General features: G+C 39.1%; 2 protein-coding genes across 3 annotated transcripts in view; one reads left to right on the plus strand and one right to left on the minus strand.

The window, feature by feature from the left end:
* The window catches only part of LOC130923009 (follistatin-related protein 1-like), a 40,884-nt gene that overhangs the window by 738 nt on the left and 22,943 nt on the right, over positions 1-17,203 (plus strand). For both annotated transcript variants that reach the window (XM_057848367.1, XM_057848369.1), the window contains exon 2: positions 7,079-7,169. The gene's annotated coding sequence lies outside the window, so the exon portion shown is untranslated. The remainder of the gene's footprint in view (positions 1-7,078; positions 7,170-17,203) is intronic.
* LOC130923007 (gap junction alpha-5 protein-like) lies at positions 84-15,410 on the minus strand. Its single transcript, XM_057848364.1, has 7 exons — positions 15,160-15,410; positions 7,284-7,392; positions 7,003-7,167; positions 5,311-5,583; positions 5,183-5,248; positions 4,350-4,498; positions 84-3,969 (listed from the first exon to the last, which is right to left on the minus strand). Exons 2-7 carry the CDS (start codon positions 7,350-7,352, stop codon positions 3,495-3,497), a joined length of 1,197 nt encoding a protein of 398 aa, XP_057704347.1. The 5' UTR covers positions 7,353-7,392; positions 15,160-15,410; the 3' UTR covers positions 84-3,494.

A 17,203-nucleotide genomic window follows, 5' to 3' on the forward strand; every position in this document is an offset into this window, starting at 1 on the left:
TTTTAGCTGCTCAGTAGTCTCCTACTTTATTCTCAAAGAAGAGGAAAAGCTTCAAAAAGAAAAGATGTATGAGCAATGGCATAGATGACAATTTAATAATAATAATTTCTTTATTGTGGAACACAATAAAAAGGTCGGCAAAAAATATGTAATGTGTAATAATTATGGTAACAGTAACACAATATTTTTAAAAAATGTGTTTTGGATATGTTATACTGCAGTCCATTTACTTGACCGTCTTGCGCACACGTCTAAAAAAAAAAGGGGGGGGGGGATTGAATACAATATTTTTACTGTTTAGAAGTTCGCCATAGAAAATCCTATTACAAACTTTTTTTTTTTTTATAAGAATGAAAGAAAATAGGAATACAGTGGACTACCATCATTTCCTGGGGGGTGTTCTAAGCCCAAACCGTGAATAATTAACACTGCATTGCAATGCGAAAAACCAAATCATTTTTTTTTTTTTTTGAATCCGCCCCCCAAATTCTTGATAAAGCCCCATGAAAATGTTTCCACAGGTCGTTTCCACCACAAAAGAAGAAAACTAGCTGTTTTGTTTTAAAATATAGAATAACAGATAAAAAGAAAAACAATTTTTTAAAAAATGAATAAAAAGAAAAAAAACTAAATTGGAGGAATGTCTTTTTTTTTCAAACAAAATAGAGCAGTAATATTTTGGCATATATATAACAGAGAAAGAACTGTTTCCAAATATTTTTTAATGAATAACTGGTGCTGTAAGATTGTGTGATGACTATACTAATAATACATAATGCATGGTAGTCAAAATATCTCTGAAGAAACAACAACAACAAAAAAAATACTAAATAATCTAGAAATGTCAAAATGTTCAAGCTCATTCAAGTTTGACATCATCAGCTGCTCAGCAGAGGCATGCGTTTGCTCATCGAGGCACATCTGTTATGTCTTCTCCAATCAACCATATAGCAAAGATGCAATTTATTGTCCTATAACAGCGTCATCCAAAAAAAGGGTAAGACCCATTTTTTCTATTGTTTGCAGGTACTCACTCCCGCTTTGCTTGTGTTCTGTTGGTCTATGTTGACTTCAGTAATCACATTTTAAAGTAACAGAGGCCAAAACGAGCACAATACTTGCATGTAATATTGTAATATGGTACAAAAAAGAAAATACAATCACAACGGTGTTTTATTCCAAAAGAGTAATAATATTACAAGAATGATGATTTTTGGGGAAAAGTTGCCATATTATAATAGTATTTGATTTTTGAGTAGAAATTTGGGGGTCAATAATAATAATCTCTTGTGCTGAATCACAATCTACCTTGAACTTTAACTTGTTTATTTGGCAAAAAACAAAACAAATCTATTCTCTCGGACAGTCATGATGTGTGAAATTTGCCATCCGGTAACGTCAAACAAATCGGGTAAAAACGTGGAATTCATTAAGTGAAAACATGAGAGTTGTTTTGATTAAACATGTGAAAAGTGAATTTTTAGACTGCCTGGGGGAGGTCTCAAATTCTCAGTTTGTTCTTTAAGAGGACACCAACCCTGAATTCCCACTGCCTGCATTTGCGACTCGAAGCGTGACGACTAAGAAAATTTCTCAGGTCAATTTCTACCGGTTGCGTTTGTGCTACTCTTTTGGATGATAATACGATGATACGATGTACACTTTGTAAATACGAATCTGTGTGAATAAATCGAATTGAATTAAATACTGTACTTATTAGTCTTAGGCTAGGTTCATACCGCTGGTCTTACTGCACAAATCCGTTTTTTTCGTGTTTTTCCGACTCGAGTGAGGCATTTACTTGACGGTCTGAACGGGACAAGTCGAATAGAAGTGGACCATTTCGAATCCGATCTGGGTCACTTTCATATGTGGTTTAAATACGATCTGGGCCACATTTTCTCAGAATGTGGCGGCGGTCTGAACTGTCAAGTCTCCCAATTCGGAATTCATGCAGCAATTACGTAAGCAGAGAGCAACAAAATATTTTCGTTGTCGTCATCGTTGACGAAAACAACACTGATGTACTATCAGACACTGGGCTAGGTTCATACTGCAGGTCTTAATGCACAATTCCGATTTTTTGTCATATCTGTTTTTTTTGGCGTGCCCATTCAGACTGCGGTATGAACCTAGCCTAAATGATTTTTCTGTTGTTTTATCAGGCAACAAATAATGAAATATAAATTAAAAGAATAAAAGAAGTCATCCTTCTCCCGTCCAAGTCCGTCTACTTTGATATTTCCGGGCGAATGTAACAAGTGATCTGATTGTAGGGCAAACCGCCAATCGGTGTACTTCCGCCAGCTCTCTGATTGGTTGGCTCCGTGGCACATTTGTAACGTGTGTGCCAAACTGAGCGCGCATAGAAAAAAACCCAGCTAGCGCAGGGGTCGACAGATAGAGCGGGAGGGGGGAATTGAGCGTGTAAAACTAAAATGCAAACACAATTTTTTCTATGCTCAACATTAATTTGTGCTCAAAATCTATTGTTGCTTGCTCAAAATCTTTAATTGCTCGCTCAATATTTTTTTCTGTGCTCAAAATCTATTTTTGTTGTGCTCAAAATCTATCATTGCTCGCACAAAATAGTGGCACTGATACAACGCTATATGAACGCAGCCAATCTTGTCTGAACTGCAGGCAGTGTGAATTCGAGGTAACTAAAACTGCTATTCCTCCATTATTTGTGCACTGATCAAATGAAATCTAGTAGGTATATTCGAGGCATGAATACGCATCGATCCTTGGAGCTGGATTTTTTATTTTTTTTGTCTCAGGGCTGATTAATTAAATTAATGAATTGTGGAATTAAATTGCAACTCCCCCTTTATTCGTGCCTTGAACGAAGTGACATTTGGTGGGTATATTCTACAGATGTATACGCATCAATCCTTAAAAATATTATAGTGATGTGCCCTGTGATTAGCTGGCAATCAGTTCAGTATGCACCCTGCCTCCTGCTCATACTTAGCTGGGATAGGCTCCAGCACCAGTGCAACCCTCCTGAGGATAAACAGTACAGAAGATGAATGAAATTATGAATATTTTGTTTTTTTCTGGTGTTGCAGCAATACATTTCCGTAATATTGTTAAGTAATATCACATACTTTTTTTGTACATAAAAACACCTCCAAATCTCAATATAATCTCAAAATAATCAGTGTCGTAAAAAGTCGTAATATTACAAAAATGAACTCATTTCATTTTTCCCGCACTGTTCTGTTTTACCAACTGCACGTCCTTATCATTGACCTTTTGTGAGACAATCGTGTTAGTGTGTGTTACTTGCTGACCTACTTGCATCCCCTTTGGTTTGTCTTAAAAGCTAAAAAGAACCAAAAAAAACCTTTTGACGTCACTGATTGCCACCATTCTCACTCAAGTTTGTTTTATAATGAGCGGAATGCTCCTCCAAGCCTTCCAAATGAACGACTCCAGTGTAGCTTCTGTGCGTCACGAGTTGTTAGATAGAAGCTGAAAGGCTTCCGTTGTCAGATGGAGAGATCGTTGGCTCGCGTTCGGCTGCTTGCGCCGCTGGTTTTGCTGAGTCGTCGTTTGTCCTTGTGGCACGTGACATCAGCCTCGGCATTGGCACATAGAAGCAGACGCTCAGCGCCAGCATTTTGGATCTGTAGGCAGCCGGCGGCATCGTAGTACGCAGCCACGTCGGTGGCATTGCGCCAGCCGGCTGAGTAGCAACTCATCTGCTTCAGCAGGCCCTCATGGTCGCGCCCTACGGCCGCCATCTTGTGCTGCTCGGCGGCCATGTTGACTGAGTTCTGCTGGTGGGCCAGCCGGTGGTTGGGGAAGGGAAGCGCCAGGAAGTGCGAGGAGCCGATCACACACTGGCTGAAGTCGGGAGGCGGCGTGGACGGCGGTGGCAGTGGCGGGGGTGGAGACAGCGAGACCTGTTTGGACTGGGATGACTCCATGGCGGTCACCGCCTTCTTTGACGCCAAAATGAGTCTGCAAAAAAGCACAATTAACTTATTCGTTTTTTTTTTTTTTATCCCTGTATTTGATCACCTAGAAATCTTTTAGGCTCTGTTGAAAAGCGTTTCTTATATAAATCTCTGTTAAATGACATAAAATAATAGTCTTCTGAAAATAATTGTTTGATGTAACATTATTATGCTTAAGCAGTTAAACCTGAAGCTGCTTCAAATGATCCAGCGACCCTCGTGTGGATAAGCAGAATGGATAATAAATGAATATAACATTTTCCAAGATAAAAAGTCTGGTAATAAAAACATAGCTGTACTGAAAATGTTCATATTTTTTACTACTTAGCAAATTGCTAAAAAAAGGGGGTAGAATATTATATTTCGACAAGTGAATACTTTCACCTGCAGCAGTGTTTCCAGGCTAGGTGGTGCAACTCTAGCATGCTGAGCACCAAAGAAACGCCCGACACAGCCAACATGAACACGATGAAGACATTCTTCTCCGTGGGCCTCGACACGAAACAGTTGACCGTGTGTGGACACGGCCAAGTCTAAACACAAACAAACACACATAGACTCTTTTCCTAACGGAAGCGTATTGCTGCCACTCAAAACGAACCAAAAAAAGTCCAATATCACCTTTTACATGATAGTATCACGTTTTTTTTACATTACATTGTTATGTAAAAACGTGATAACTATCATGTACATACATGATTGTCATGGGAAAAAAAACGTGATAATGACGTAAAAATGTGCTACTATAATTTAAAAACGTAAAAACTATCATATAAAAATGTGATACTTATGTAAAAACGCAATAAGTATCATGCAAAAACACTAAGAGGAAATATCTGCAGAATGGTGAGAACAATTTAATTGTTCTATATCATTCTTGGGTTGAGACATGGCAAGATTTTACAGGTAAGCGCCACGGATGGTGATAGAACAAGTAAGGGTACGTTCAGAAGGAATTTAAATTGCATGCATTTCACGCTGTTACATAATATTTATCATGTTTTTACATATTTATGATGTTTTTACATGATAGTTTTCTCATTTTTACATGATACTTTTCACATTTTTAGATGATAGTTTTCACGTTTTCATGTCAAAAAGTGATAACTAACATGTAACAATGTGGTACTGGACTTTTTTTTCCCTGTCATAATCTTATAAAATTAAAGTCATGTTATGGCTTAAAAACACATTGAAAATAATACTGTGATTTTGACCTTGCACTCATAGAGAGGGTGGAGGAATATTCCATACAGGAAGTACTGCAGGCAGAGGAACACCACCTGTAAGGAACATCACCAGATCAGTAAGCTTCCACTGAAAGTGTAGATGGAGTGGTGTTTACCTCCATGATGCTCCTGATGAAGATACTCAGCACGTATGTCTGCAGCAGCGCCCCCTTCAGGCGCACCCTGCCAGAGGACGTTGCTTTCTTGCCTTTCCCCGCATCTTTGCCACCTTCTTCCTCGTCTTCTTGACCCCCTCCCGGGTCGTCGTTGTCATCCTCGCCTCCTTCGTTCTCCTCCTGGTTGCGTCGCTTTTCCTCCCTGCGCACCGTGTGCATGGCGTGGCCCATGTAGACTAAACTGGGTGTCGACACGAACACAATTTGGAGAACCTGCGAACAAAAGAAATCCAAACCAATTCACCTCAAAAGCATAGGCGGAGTTTGACTTTTGGGGCAGGCGGGCACAACATGTTGATGACACCGAAACGCAGTTTCAGCAATAAAATTAACTGACAAGAATATTTATAATAATAAGTTGACAATGAGCGTTTTTTGTTTCCCATCATTCTTGAGGGGAATTCTAAATCAAGCTGTTTAGGCAATACTTTTTGCCAAGCTCGTCATCCATTGAATATGGCACACCCGCCGGTGTCGTGCCAATGTAGTTACCCCAGTTAAAAATTGTATCCCCCAGGCGGAACCATATGGAGGTAGATTTGTGTCTTTATTATTCAATCAAAACAAGTTGCTTCATATTTTCAACCCAAAAAAAGTCCGTTCATTCAAAAAAAAAAGTGTTTGAATGCAAAAATAAATGTGAAACTCCCAAAAATGCATGTGATGCAAAGAAAAATGCATGTTTTTCTTTGATATTTTTTATTTATTTATTTATTTTTGATTGAAGTAATGTTGATTTGTGTTAGGGCCGTGTTTTGGCTCGGACATTTTTCTCTTAATTATTCAATCAAAAGATAAGTTGCATAAAAATATTTGAATATGAAAATATGAAAATAATTATTTTGACCCATTATAAAAATGATTTTTGTTTATTTCACTCATTTTTGTTGCAGTTTTATTGCTTTACAACTTTTATATACAGTATATAGGAAAGTCAATTACATGCAATGACACTTTTCGGCCACCGGGGGGCCTGCCCCCCCCCCCCCCCTTAAAATCAGCTTATGATCAAAAGGTTTGGCAGCGAATGATCATGCACAAGAATTAAATTCGTGAGGGTCCTTTTTCACAAGAACTCACAATTGACTGATTAATTTTTAGTTTTGGATTCTCTTTTCACATCGCAAATGCACAAAATCAATTCAGTGCAAGTTGCAATGGTCTTGCTAGCTAGTGCTTGAACACTTATTGTCATTGTGCTATAATTTAATGTGACTTTCAGCACACACATTATATGCATCCCAGTGCATAAAAGAATATTGTCTAAAACATAGACTTCATAATGTATTGACAGGACAGGGGCGTGGGGCCGATTTATAGGGGGCCTATCTCCGTCAAAGCTGACAAGACAACCAGAAAAGTCAAGTTACGATAGAGTCAATATGAGAACATATCACTGTTTGTGGCTATCTGACAAAAAAGCAGTAGACCGCAGATGACCTACAATGGCTATTTAAAACAAATGTGTGGGCTATATATGTGACGTGTGTACATTAGTGTATATGGAGTAAAAAAATCTAAATCCCCACAATGTTGAGCATTAAGCTACGCCCTTGGATGTCTATGATCCTCACTGGCAGTTAGACACCTATCATGGCTGCTAAGACACATCTGACATTTTGCGAACCCTACCCAGTAACGTATATGTGCAATGGGGAAGGCTCTGTCGTAGCAAACGTTCTCACAGCCGGGCGTTTCCGTGTCGCAGTTAAAGTCTTCCTGCTCGTCACCCCAAGACGACTCAGCCGCCGTCCCCAGAACCAAAATGCGGAAGATGAATAGGATGGTCAACCACACCTGTGAGTGTTAAATTATTTTGTTATTTCAACTCTGTTATCAGTTACTTTTCATACTTTAACATATTTCCCAATATTGAGAACCTCATAAATATGTATGGGAGTGTTTATTTATACCTTGCCAATAGAGGTGGAGTGTTCTTGTACTTCCTCCAGGAAGTTTCCCAGTAGACTCCAGTCCGCCATTTACTCACGAGCTACCACTCAGCCCAACTCCTGTTCTTACCTTGGGAATCAAAGCATACAACGAGTCATTTTAGCTGATTGTATTGGCAGTTCAAATGACTTGGATGTCTATTGCTGTCAATGGCAATGAACGAGTTAATTCTTTATAAAGTGAAAACCAACATGTGAACTTATTATAATGGTTCACATTGGACCCTAAAACTTTCAGTTTGACCCTATTCCAAAATATAAATGCCATGTTTGTTCTGTCTTACTATAGCTTCAATTTCAGTTCCCACACTCGCCCCGGTGCTCTCTTGGGAAGGGAAACATCCACTCCCACATACACACACAAACACACACTCATGTGGAAAAGTCCTATTGCTGCTATTTGTGTACCTACCACATTCCACTCACTAATTTGAAAATTCATTCCTTAGTATACAGCTGTCATTAAAATTTGATTGCTAGCATTATGTTATTGGCAGTGGCGTCGTTAGACCTATTTAAAGGCCGTCAGCTAGAACGCCTCTTCAGGAAAACAGGACTCACCATTCACAAAGAAATGTACAGCAACCATATAACAGCTTATAAGGATTCAATTAGCAAGGCCAAAACCCTCCACTACTCCAGACTAATCACCGCCAGTCAAGGTAACCCCAAACTCTATTCAGTCTCCTCAACAATATCACCCAACCCCAAGATTCACACACAGCCTCCTTTTGCAACTCCATCATGAGATTCTTCACTGATAAAGTCAAGAACATCCACCATGACCTCCAATCAGCCCCTTCTTCTAGCACCTCACCCACTGGCACCCGCCCTCATGCCCATTTTCCTCCTTCTACCTCCCCTCCCCCTCTGAGGTCTCTGAACTTATCCGGAAGTCCAAATCATCCACCTGCCAACTGGACCCTATACCCACATAACTCGTCGAAGCCTGCTCCACCTCCCTGGTCCCACTCATTTCCGCTATTATCCACTCATCTCTCACCTCTGGAATTATCCCCACTTCTTTTAAAACTGCTGCCATCACTCCAATTCTTAAGAAACCCTGTGCTGACTGCTCAAATTTCAACAACTTCCGTCTCATATCCAACCTACCTTTCATCTCTAAAATCCTTGAATGAACCGTTGCCTCTCAACTCCATCCTCATCTATCCCCAAATAACCTCTATGAACAGTTCCAGTCTGGTTTCCGTTCACTCCATAACACTGAAACAGCGCTTGTAAAAATCACAGATGACCTCCTAATGGCTGCTGACTCTGTATTTCTCACTATCCTCATCCTCCTGGACCTATCTTCAGGTTTTGACACCATCTGTCACGCCACCCTCCTCCACCGGCTATCCACTACTGGCATCACCCACACCCCGTTAAATTGGTTCTCATCCTACCTTTCTGGATGTTTTCACTACATACAACTCAAGTCCCTTAAATCTACTCCCTCACCCGTTACCTCTGTCCTAGGGCCCCTACTCTTCATCATCTACCTCCTTCCCATCCGCAATATTTTCCGTAAATTTCTCTACTTGACTTCCGAACCCTCCTCCTCTCTCCTGCCCACCTTTCTGACTGACTTTGTCACCGAAATAAAAAAACTGGCTCACCCAAAATTTCCTCAAACTCAACAGCAGTAAAACTGGGGTGCTCCTCATCGGCTCCAAATCCAACATATCCAAATACCATAGCAATCCCCTCACCATTGACAACTCGACTGTTTCACCCTCCCCCCAAGTTAAGAGCCTGGGTGTCATCTCAGAGAATACACTCTTTTCATTCACACATCAATAATATTACCCGGATTGCCCACTTTCACCTACGCACCATCAACCTCCTCCGCCCCTCCCTCACCCCCCGTTCTGCTACCATCCTGGTTCATAGCCTTGTCACCTCCCGTCTGGATTATTGCAACTCCTTCCTCTTTGGCTGCCCTCAAAAGACCCTCCGTAAACTGCAGCAGGTCCAGAACTCAGCCACTCGCTTTATAACACGTACCCCATTCGTCCACCACATCACTCTTCTAGTAGTTCTCCGCCAGCTTCATTGGCTCCCGGTCCACTTTTGCACTTTCCAGTACAAAGTTCTCCTCCACCTGTCCGACCTCCTACATAGTAAAACTCCCTCCTGTGTCCTTTGGTCCTCAAACTCCATACACCTGTCTGTGCTCCCCGCTCGCCTCAGTACTATGGCGAGTAGAGCATTCAGCCGCTCTGCTCCCCGGCTTTGGAATTCCCTGCCACCCGATCTCAGGAACACCGACTCATTCCCCGTTTTTCAATCCAAACTCAAAACTCACCTGTTCAAAATCGCATACCCATGATAACCCCTGATTTCTTGTGTTTTACTGTCCAGCTAATTATCTTCAGCTATTAGTATTTTTTCTAGTCTTTAATTTGTCTAATAGTTCTAAATGATTGTATAGCGACCTTGAGTGCCAGATAGGTGCCTTCAAATAAAATGTATTATTATCTATTATTAAAATATTCTTAAACCCCCCTAAATAATTTGGGGTTGTTTTATTTAAAAATAAAATATTACAAAAATGCTGACATATTCACTATGAAGTTGCCAAAATATTAGTTTAAATAAATAATCATAAAACCTGTCATTAATAACCTGAATATGATCATAAATCTGTCAGTTTCCTCTCACTTCATAGAGTAAGGTATCTTGCACCTTCAGTGCATCATCCAATCCATTCTTACTTGTTCATATAGAAAACACCCACATCACTGAAAATCCAGTCCGTGTTTTCCCTATGACCAGTTCGCAGTTCGTACAGGCATTTCGTGGGTGTGTGTGTGTTTACTTCTGCCGCACACATACCAGAGCAGAGCATGAATAGATGGATGAAAGATGAACATAAGATAGTTTTTCAAGAAAATGAGTATTTATCACTGTTGGTAGTAACAGTTAGTTAGCTCCAGCTAACAGCAGAAAGTCCCATATAATTAATAAACCAAATGCTCCATGTTTGACAAATAGAAACCTGGTTTACACACTACAGATAATCTCTGTGCACGATTTACCTTTGTTGTTTTGCGGTCAAAAGTTACATCCCAGCTATAAAATAATGCTGCTACTTAGCTGCTGCTGCTGCTAGCTAGTTAGTCTGAAACGGATTGTGAAGGTCCTAGTAGAGTTGTGTGCATTCTTTTCACCACTATCTTTGGGGTGACTTCCTTCTGGAGCATCAGCTGTGTTTCTAAGCTGAGCTCATTCACGTGTGATTATCATCAGTGGATAGTCATAATATTACGCTAATAATAATCACTAATAATAATCATATGGGAATTCTCATTATGTACACTACGGTTCAAAAGTTTGGGGTGGCTTAGACCCTAAACGTTTGAATGGCAGTGTACACACACACACACACACACACATATACAGTACAGGCCAAAATTTGGACACGCCTTCTCATTTTTGCCTTTCTTTATTTTCATGACTATTTACATTGTAACTTCTCACTGAATATAATATAACTATGAATTAACATGTTTGGAATTATGTACTCTGCAACAAAAAAAAAAAAAACGGTGAATTAACTAAAACAGTATACCTGTATAGTGTATTTTCTTCAAATTAGACACCCTTTGCTCTGATTACTTTTTTGCAAACTCTTGCCATTCTCTTGATTAGCTTCAAGAAGAGTCACCTAAAATGGTTTTTGACTAAACAGGTATGCTTTTTCAATGGTAATTAGTGGAATTTATTGCTTTATCAATGGGGTTGGGAAAGTTGGGTTATGCTACGTTCACTTACATCCTGTGTAACTCCTGGGGACTAAGCCCCCCCTGTTCTTAAAACTTAGTGTCGCCCCTGGTTATTGGTATTAATTCAAGTCTTATAAAACTTTTTTTGTACTCATAACAACTGGGTCATTCCACTAAATTTTCTTTTTGAGTCATGTTCATTTTTGGGAAAGAAAAACAAAGTTAAGTAAATTCATGTTTTGTTAATTTTTAAATTAAGATTGACTCTTGGGTTTTATTGTGTATTTTTAAAGCATGATTAGGAACGGCATCAAGTTGTATGTGCTTCAAGCGATGTCAATTCTTTTTCTAGGCCAAGTTGTCCACAAAACACACTTTGTTTGACAAGTCTCGAACAGCCTTCAGGTCAAAGAGACACAAACATTTTATCAAACCACAAACTGCAGAACAAATCCAAGATATTTCTTAACAGCGTCTTTGTCTCATATGCCCCTCCTTTCCTGTTTTGGGCACCGTTAGGCACTCAACCAAATGTGTGTGTCTGTGTGTTCATGTCTCTCACAAGTGCTCTTGGGATACTTAATAACAATATTACTTCCTCCTATGCACTATTGCTTGACCTCAGTTTGTATGTTTCTGAGTGTGTGTGTGGTTGTTGAGCACTCAGCATTGTTCAACATCCTGCTACAGTAGTACACACGCAACACACACAACCACACACACGCCCTTGCACCTCAGGGTGTGTTTTATAATATGAACTAAGTTAAATTACGTCAGTGTAAACTATTAATTATAGGCAATTTAGGTGTATGGATAATTAGAAACCTCTCAAATGAAATTGCCAAGCAAATACATCCAAAATTCCTTCTTTAATCATAAATATTTGTAAATTTATGGGTGCCGAGTGTCAAAGTCAAAATGAGAATATTGTGATCTTCAATGATTTTTGTTTGTTTTGCTTGGTTTTTTTGGGGGGGGGGTCTTTAAAAGTAAATCATATAAGGATGAAGATGTGTCTGCAGGTTTGTAAAAAAACACAAAACTTTATGTTGTAGTTTTCAGATTTTCTAGAAAAGACAGTGATGAGATGAAAACACAATGTCATGAAAATGCAAACAGAAATCCAAGTACAATAGTAACTTGTTTCATGAGTACCTAAATTTGCACATTTTTATTTACTTTTTGTTCATTTCCTAGCTAAATTCAGATAAAAGTGACAAAATGGAGCAATGCAAATCCTCCAGTATAATGCCCGGGCATCTGAGCAAGGAGAGCCACAATCACTGATGCAATTCGAGCTGTTTTTGAAGGGGTCAAACATTGAAGCAATTAAATGCAGAATGCTGATATAGGCTACACCTTATGCTCCTGATGTCATGCACTTCGCCTCGCCCCTTAAAGGAAACGTCTAGCAATTGAACACAATGGAACACAAGTATTGAAACTTTATAGAACCCCTTTTTTGTTTAAATTCTTTTTTTTTTTTTTTTTATGTTTTCATGCAATGGAGTTTAGTTTTTATTGAAACCACTTGGCGCGCTAGAATGGATTAATGACATTCCAAAGATGAAAACTTGAATTTTTACACGAGTAAAACAAGTATTGGCCACATAACGATTTAAAATTAGAGGTCAAGGCTCCACTGTAAACACTTAGAGGGTTATAGTTTGATGCCCTTATTGTAAATTGTCTTTTTAATTACAATGGATGCAAAAATTATAAGTAATTACGTTAGTGCCATTTATGAGAAGTACATGCTGACTTATTGTGTTTTTTCTGGCATAATTAAACATCTCAATAACGGATTTTAACTTGTTCTGTAAAGTATATTACTGGTTACTGGTATTACCGAAGCAAGTTTAAAATAAGAAATACCCTAATGCTTTTGTTCTTAACCGGGCTTCGATCAAACCCCAGGGTTTAAGTCTAAGGTTGAAGGTTAAGACAATCTAAATATGGGAGTGAACTTTACTGAGTGGTTTAGTTTGCACATAATCCACAGGCTTTATGCCATTTCCTTTAACTGCTAGCCTCTACCCAACAGAAGGAGAAATTGGTTTGCTAATTTGAAGGTTGATTTGCACTTGATAAGAAAGTACGGAAGTCCAACGGGCAGTCTGTAAGGACACAGTGTCTCTGTGCCAGTATGCCTGTCTTTGTGCAGACTTGTGCACTAAATTCCAAAACATGCACGCCGTGCACTGCGCTGGCACAAAAACACAGTTGCATCACATGTAATGCCACAAAAATAGGGCCAACAGTTTGCAAAGATAGAACGAGAATGGTAGACATAAAAATAAGAAAAGCAACAGAAAGAAGGCGCAACAGTGTAAATCAGGGGTGCTCACAATTTTTTGCTCCAAGTTCTACATTTCAAGGAGACAATGTCCTACAATCGATTTTTTTCTGTGCATGTCTTTGTGAGGGAGGGGTGGCGGGCGCCTAGATAACTAAGGCTTATGTTTTTTTTTTTTTAATTCAATAAAATTCAACTTTATTTGTATAGCATCGTAAAGTTCAGGCAAAGGTCAGCAGCAATATTGCACAACAAAACAGTGGAGCATTTTATTGGCCTTATTTATATCTTTGGGAGGATGCCGTGATCTACCTACACTAGCGTTGCGAGCGACTGGAATGTCGCAATCGACGTAATGAGCACCCCTGGTCTAAACTAAACCACTTGCAGTAAAGTTATGCTTCATATTGTTGTATTTTTTTGGAATGTAAATGATGTTTTGTCATTCGCCCCCCTTTGAAACATTGATTTTTTTTTTTGTCGTTAAATTTATACATTAATAAAACAAATACCTGTTCTGAATTTGGAAAAAAATGCTGTATTATCTAATTAGGAAGGGTTTGGTTAATGCGCCTGTGAAATTTGCAGGATTTGGTACCTTTAGGAAGGTTCAGAAACACTGTCCTAATTCAATAGGTGTAGGTAGTGCAAATACACTAGTTTACCGTAATCGCACTGTAAAGCGCACCTGACTATAAGTTGCCACCTGCCAAATTTGACACGAAAACGGCATTTGTTCACAGATAAGCCGCACTGGACTATAAGCCGCAGTTGTCCTCTCTGTATTATAAGTGTCTGTCATAAGACCAAATGAACCACCATGAAGCTTTGAACCGATTGGCTGCAAAACTTCATTGCTTCAAGATGCGTCATTTGGCATTACTGCTCCCTTGGGGGATACAGTCAACCTCTGCTGCCACCTGCTGTCAATACTGTTCTCCTCCAACTTGCCCCCTAGCATGCATTGCAGCACTACAGATGTAAATAACGCTCAAAATTCATGTTCTGTGCTAATTATTTCTTCAGTTACTATTCCACTTGTTTCATTAATTGCTACTTATGGTATTTGGTAACACTTTATTTGACAGTGGGGCCAAAACACTGTCATTAGACAATCATAATTATGAAACGACACTGTCATGAGCATTAATGAATGCTTATAAGAGAAGTCATTTATTGTTATCCGGCAAATTATCTCCCTTTTGAATGGATGTAAAAGATGGACATAAATGGAGTTGATGGAATAATTTGCCAGATGACACTTAATGACATCTGTAATAAGCAATCAGTAATGCTCATGATAATTTCATGTCATAATTATGATGGTCTTATGACAATCTTACGACGCTGCTTTCAAATAAAGTGTTACTTATTAACCCAAATAAATCAACAAATAAGCCGCACTGGACTATAAACCGCAGGATTCAAAATGAAGGAAAAAAATAACGGCGTATAGTCCGAAAATTACGGTAATCTGAATTTACATTTTGTGAATACACATTGGACTAGCACAATGACAGTAAAGCAGTTCTAATGAACAGCAATTGGATGTGTATATATAATGTCTACATAAAAAAGGATATGAAACTGTAAAATAAAAAAAAGAAAGAAAAATATATATATATTAAAGGATGACTACGTATGCAATCTAAAATTATGTCTAAGTGGAAATGGGCAAATGGCTAATGTAGTTCTAGTTCTATTACATATTTTGGTTATTTTTAACTCCAGTTTTTCAAGTGTAGATGGTCAAAAAATGTTTGCGATACCCTGGGATACGGTTGTGTGTGTGTTGCAAATCCACACCAACTACCTGATGATGTCGCTGATGATGTAAAGCAACTTTATGGCTTGTAGCTTGTATAGTAGAACCCCGGTCAGTTTGCGGCAGCAAATTTGTCCAGGTACCTTTAAGCAAGGCAGAAAGAAGCAAAGTGAGGCTACAACTGATGGTTTGCAGGTAACCGGTCCGAAGGTCTGAAAGGCTCTTGTCCGAAAATAAAGTTTCAACGGGAGAGTCAGAAGCGAGTTGTTTGTGATGAGAGAACACTTTGTGTGTGTGGGACAGAGGACATTGGTGTCACACTTTTGTGGCGGACCCCTTCTCTCTCTCTCTTGCTCTCTCTCACTTACTTGGGTCTTTTCCTCCCTCCCTCATTCGCCCTAGGCCGTGTCTCCAAAGGAAGTTGCCCTGGTGCCATGCTGCCTGTTATTCTTATGTATGCTCATGTGTTTGTTTATGCGTGTCTGTGTGTGTATATAATGTGTAACGTTCGTGTGCATGTACATATGTGTATTATTAATTGTCCAGTGTTGCCTAGAAAAAAATGAATTGTTCAGCATATGATTGGAAAATAAACATTCATTTTTTAAGCAAATAGAAGCCATAGACTTCATAACTCTAGGTTATGAAATCTTTGTAAAAGCAAATGATCAACAACATCAAATTAATAAACACAATAAAAGTGTTGGTGTGCGTAAGTGTTTCTAACTGTATATGCTTGATTTTTACTGTATATGTGAGAGTGCTATTCTGTGCTTGTGGTTGTGTGTGTGTTTCAATACGTGTGTCTGTCGTCTGTCATGTAGAGGAAGTCGTATATTGTATTAGGACACAATGGCTTCGGGTCCAAGCCCAGCATTCCCGATTTGTCACTCCTTTCTTATCTGTATGCTGGTTCCCCAAATGCAAAGGTTTTTGTGAGCGTGTGTGCGCTTCTAAATGAATAATTGGGAAACTGGCGAGGAAGCCAGTTTCCAGGAATGCTACTTGAAGGTCATTTCGATTGGCTATCTACAAGCTATTGTGCTAACGTCAAGGGAATTAATTTACAAATGAAATCTTTCTCTTTCGATAAAAACCATGTTGGTTTTGAATGTCAGTCCACTCAACCCAAGCATCCGGTGCCAGAGGTCAAATCAACGTGCCCTAATTTTCTTAAAATGATCTTAAAACTCCTGAAGCTTGTGATACATATGATTTTGAATCATTGACTTTTTTCTCTTTCAGGTGTTGAGTATTTTGATCGAACAAGATTTTTTTAACCAAATCTTTGACACCAATTGGCCAAAGTTGAACAAGAACTCTGATTGGATTTTCAAAGCAGAGTTAAGATTTCAGAATATGGTTTTATGTCTCTCATCATAAAGTCAGGGTTTTAAGACAACTTGGATTTCAAGTTAGGCTTTAGAGTTAGAGTTTCAATTTGGCTTTAATCTGTTATCATTTTTCCCACACTAAAGCCCCTTTCAAAAACGTGACGCTGGATTTTTCACGTCATTGCTTTTACGCATGTAGAGATATCCCAGGAATGACAGGGGTTGGACACTTTCACAGACTTGTTCCTCTTTGCCCACTGGCGCTCTGTGTGCGAGCAGAGCTGCTGGTGATTTTATAACCCGGACAACCCGGCTGTCACAGTGTACGTCAAATTGTGGTTTGTTACAGAGCCGGTTGTAGGAGCATTCCCAATGTCATAACTGCATCCAATTCCAGCTCATTAAGATTGTATTTAAGCCCAGGCGAGCCAATAGAAGGGTGCTGAGATATTAACTTGCTGGGCACTGTACCGCTCATTGATTGCAAAGGAGGCTTCAATATCATTCTTTGATGTTTATTGCTCTTCAGAACGCCAAAGCACTTGAACACCAAACACCGTAGAACTAAATTGAAACATAAACATATATTCAATTTGTACAACGCTAGCATAGCAAAAATGACGCTAATGGCAAAATACAATACAAAGTTGCACTAACCACTTTAGCCTGCATTTAACCAATGGCAGTCTTCTCAAACGCACTGCTCTCTAGGGGTGTGACAAAATATCGAAATGGTGATATATTGTGAATCCCAAAAG

Source organism: Corythoichthys intestinalis, chromosome 10 (assembly GCF_030265065.1).
Source record: "Corythoichthys intestinalis isolate RoL2023-P3 chromosome 10, ASM3026506v1, whole genome shotgun sequence".
Classification (NCBI taxonomy): domain Eukaryota; kingdom Metazoa; phylum Chordata; class Actinopteri; order Syngnathiformes; family Syngnathidae; genus Corythoichthys; species Corythoichthys intestinalis.

Bases quoted from the DNA above. Each gene is read 5' to 3' on its own strand.
- LOC130923007 (XM_057848364.1), bottom strand. From the start codon at position 7,352: ATGGCGGACTGGAGTCTACTGGGAAACTTCCTGGAGGAAGTACAAGAA. The intron at 5,584-7,002 runs GTAGGGTTCGCA...TTTTGTTCGCAG, and splicing joins TTGCACATATACGTTACTGG to GTTCTCCAAATTGTGTTCGT. The intron at 4,499-5,182 runs GTCAAAATCACA...GTTTGTGTTTAG, and splicing joins ACCCTCTCTATGAGTGCAAG to ACTTGGCCGTGTCCACACAC.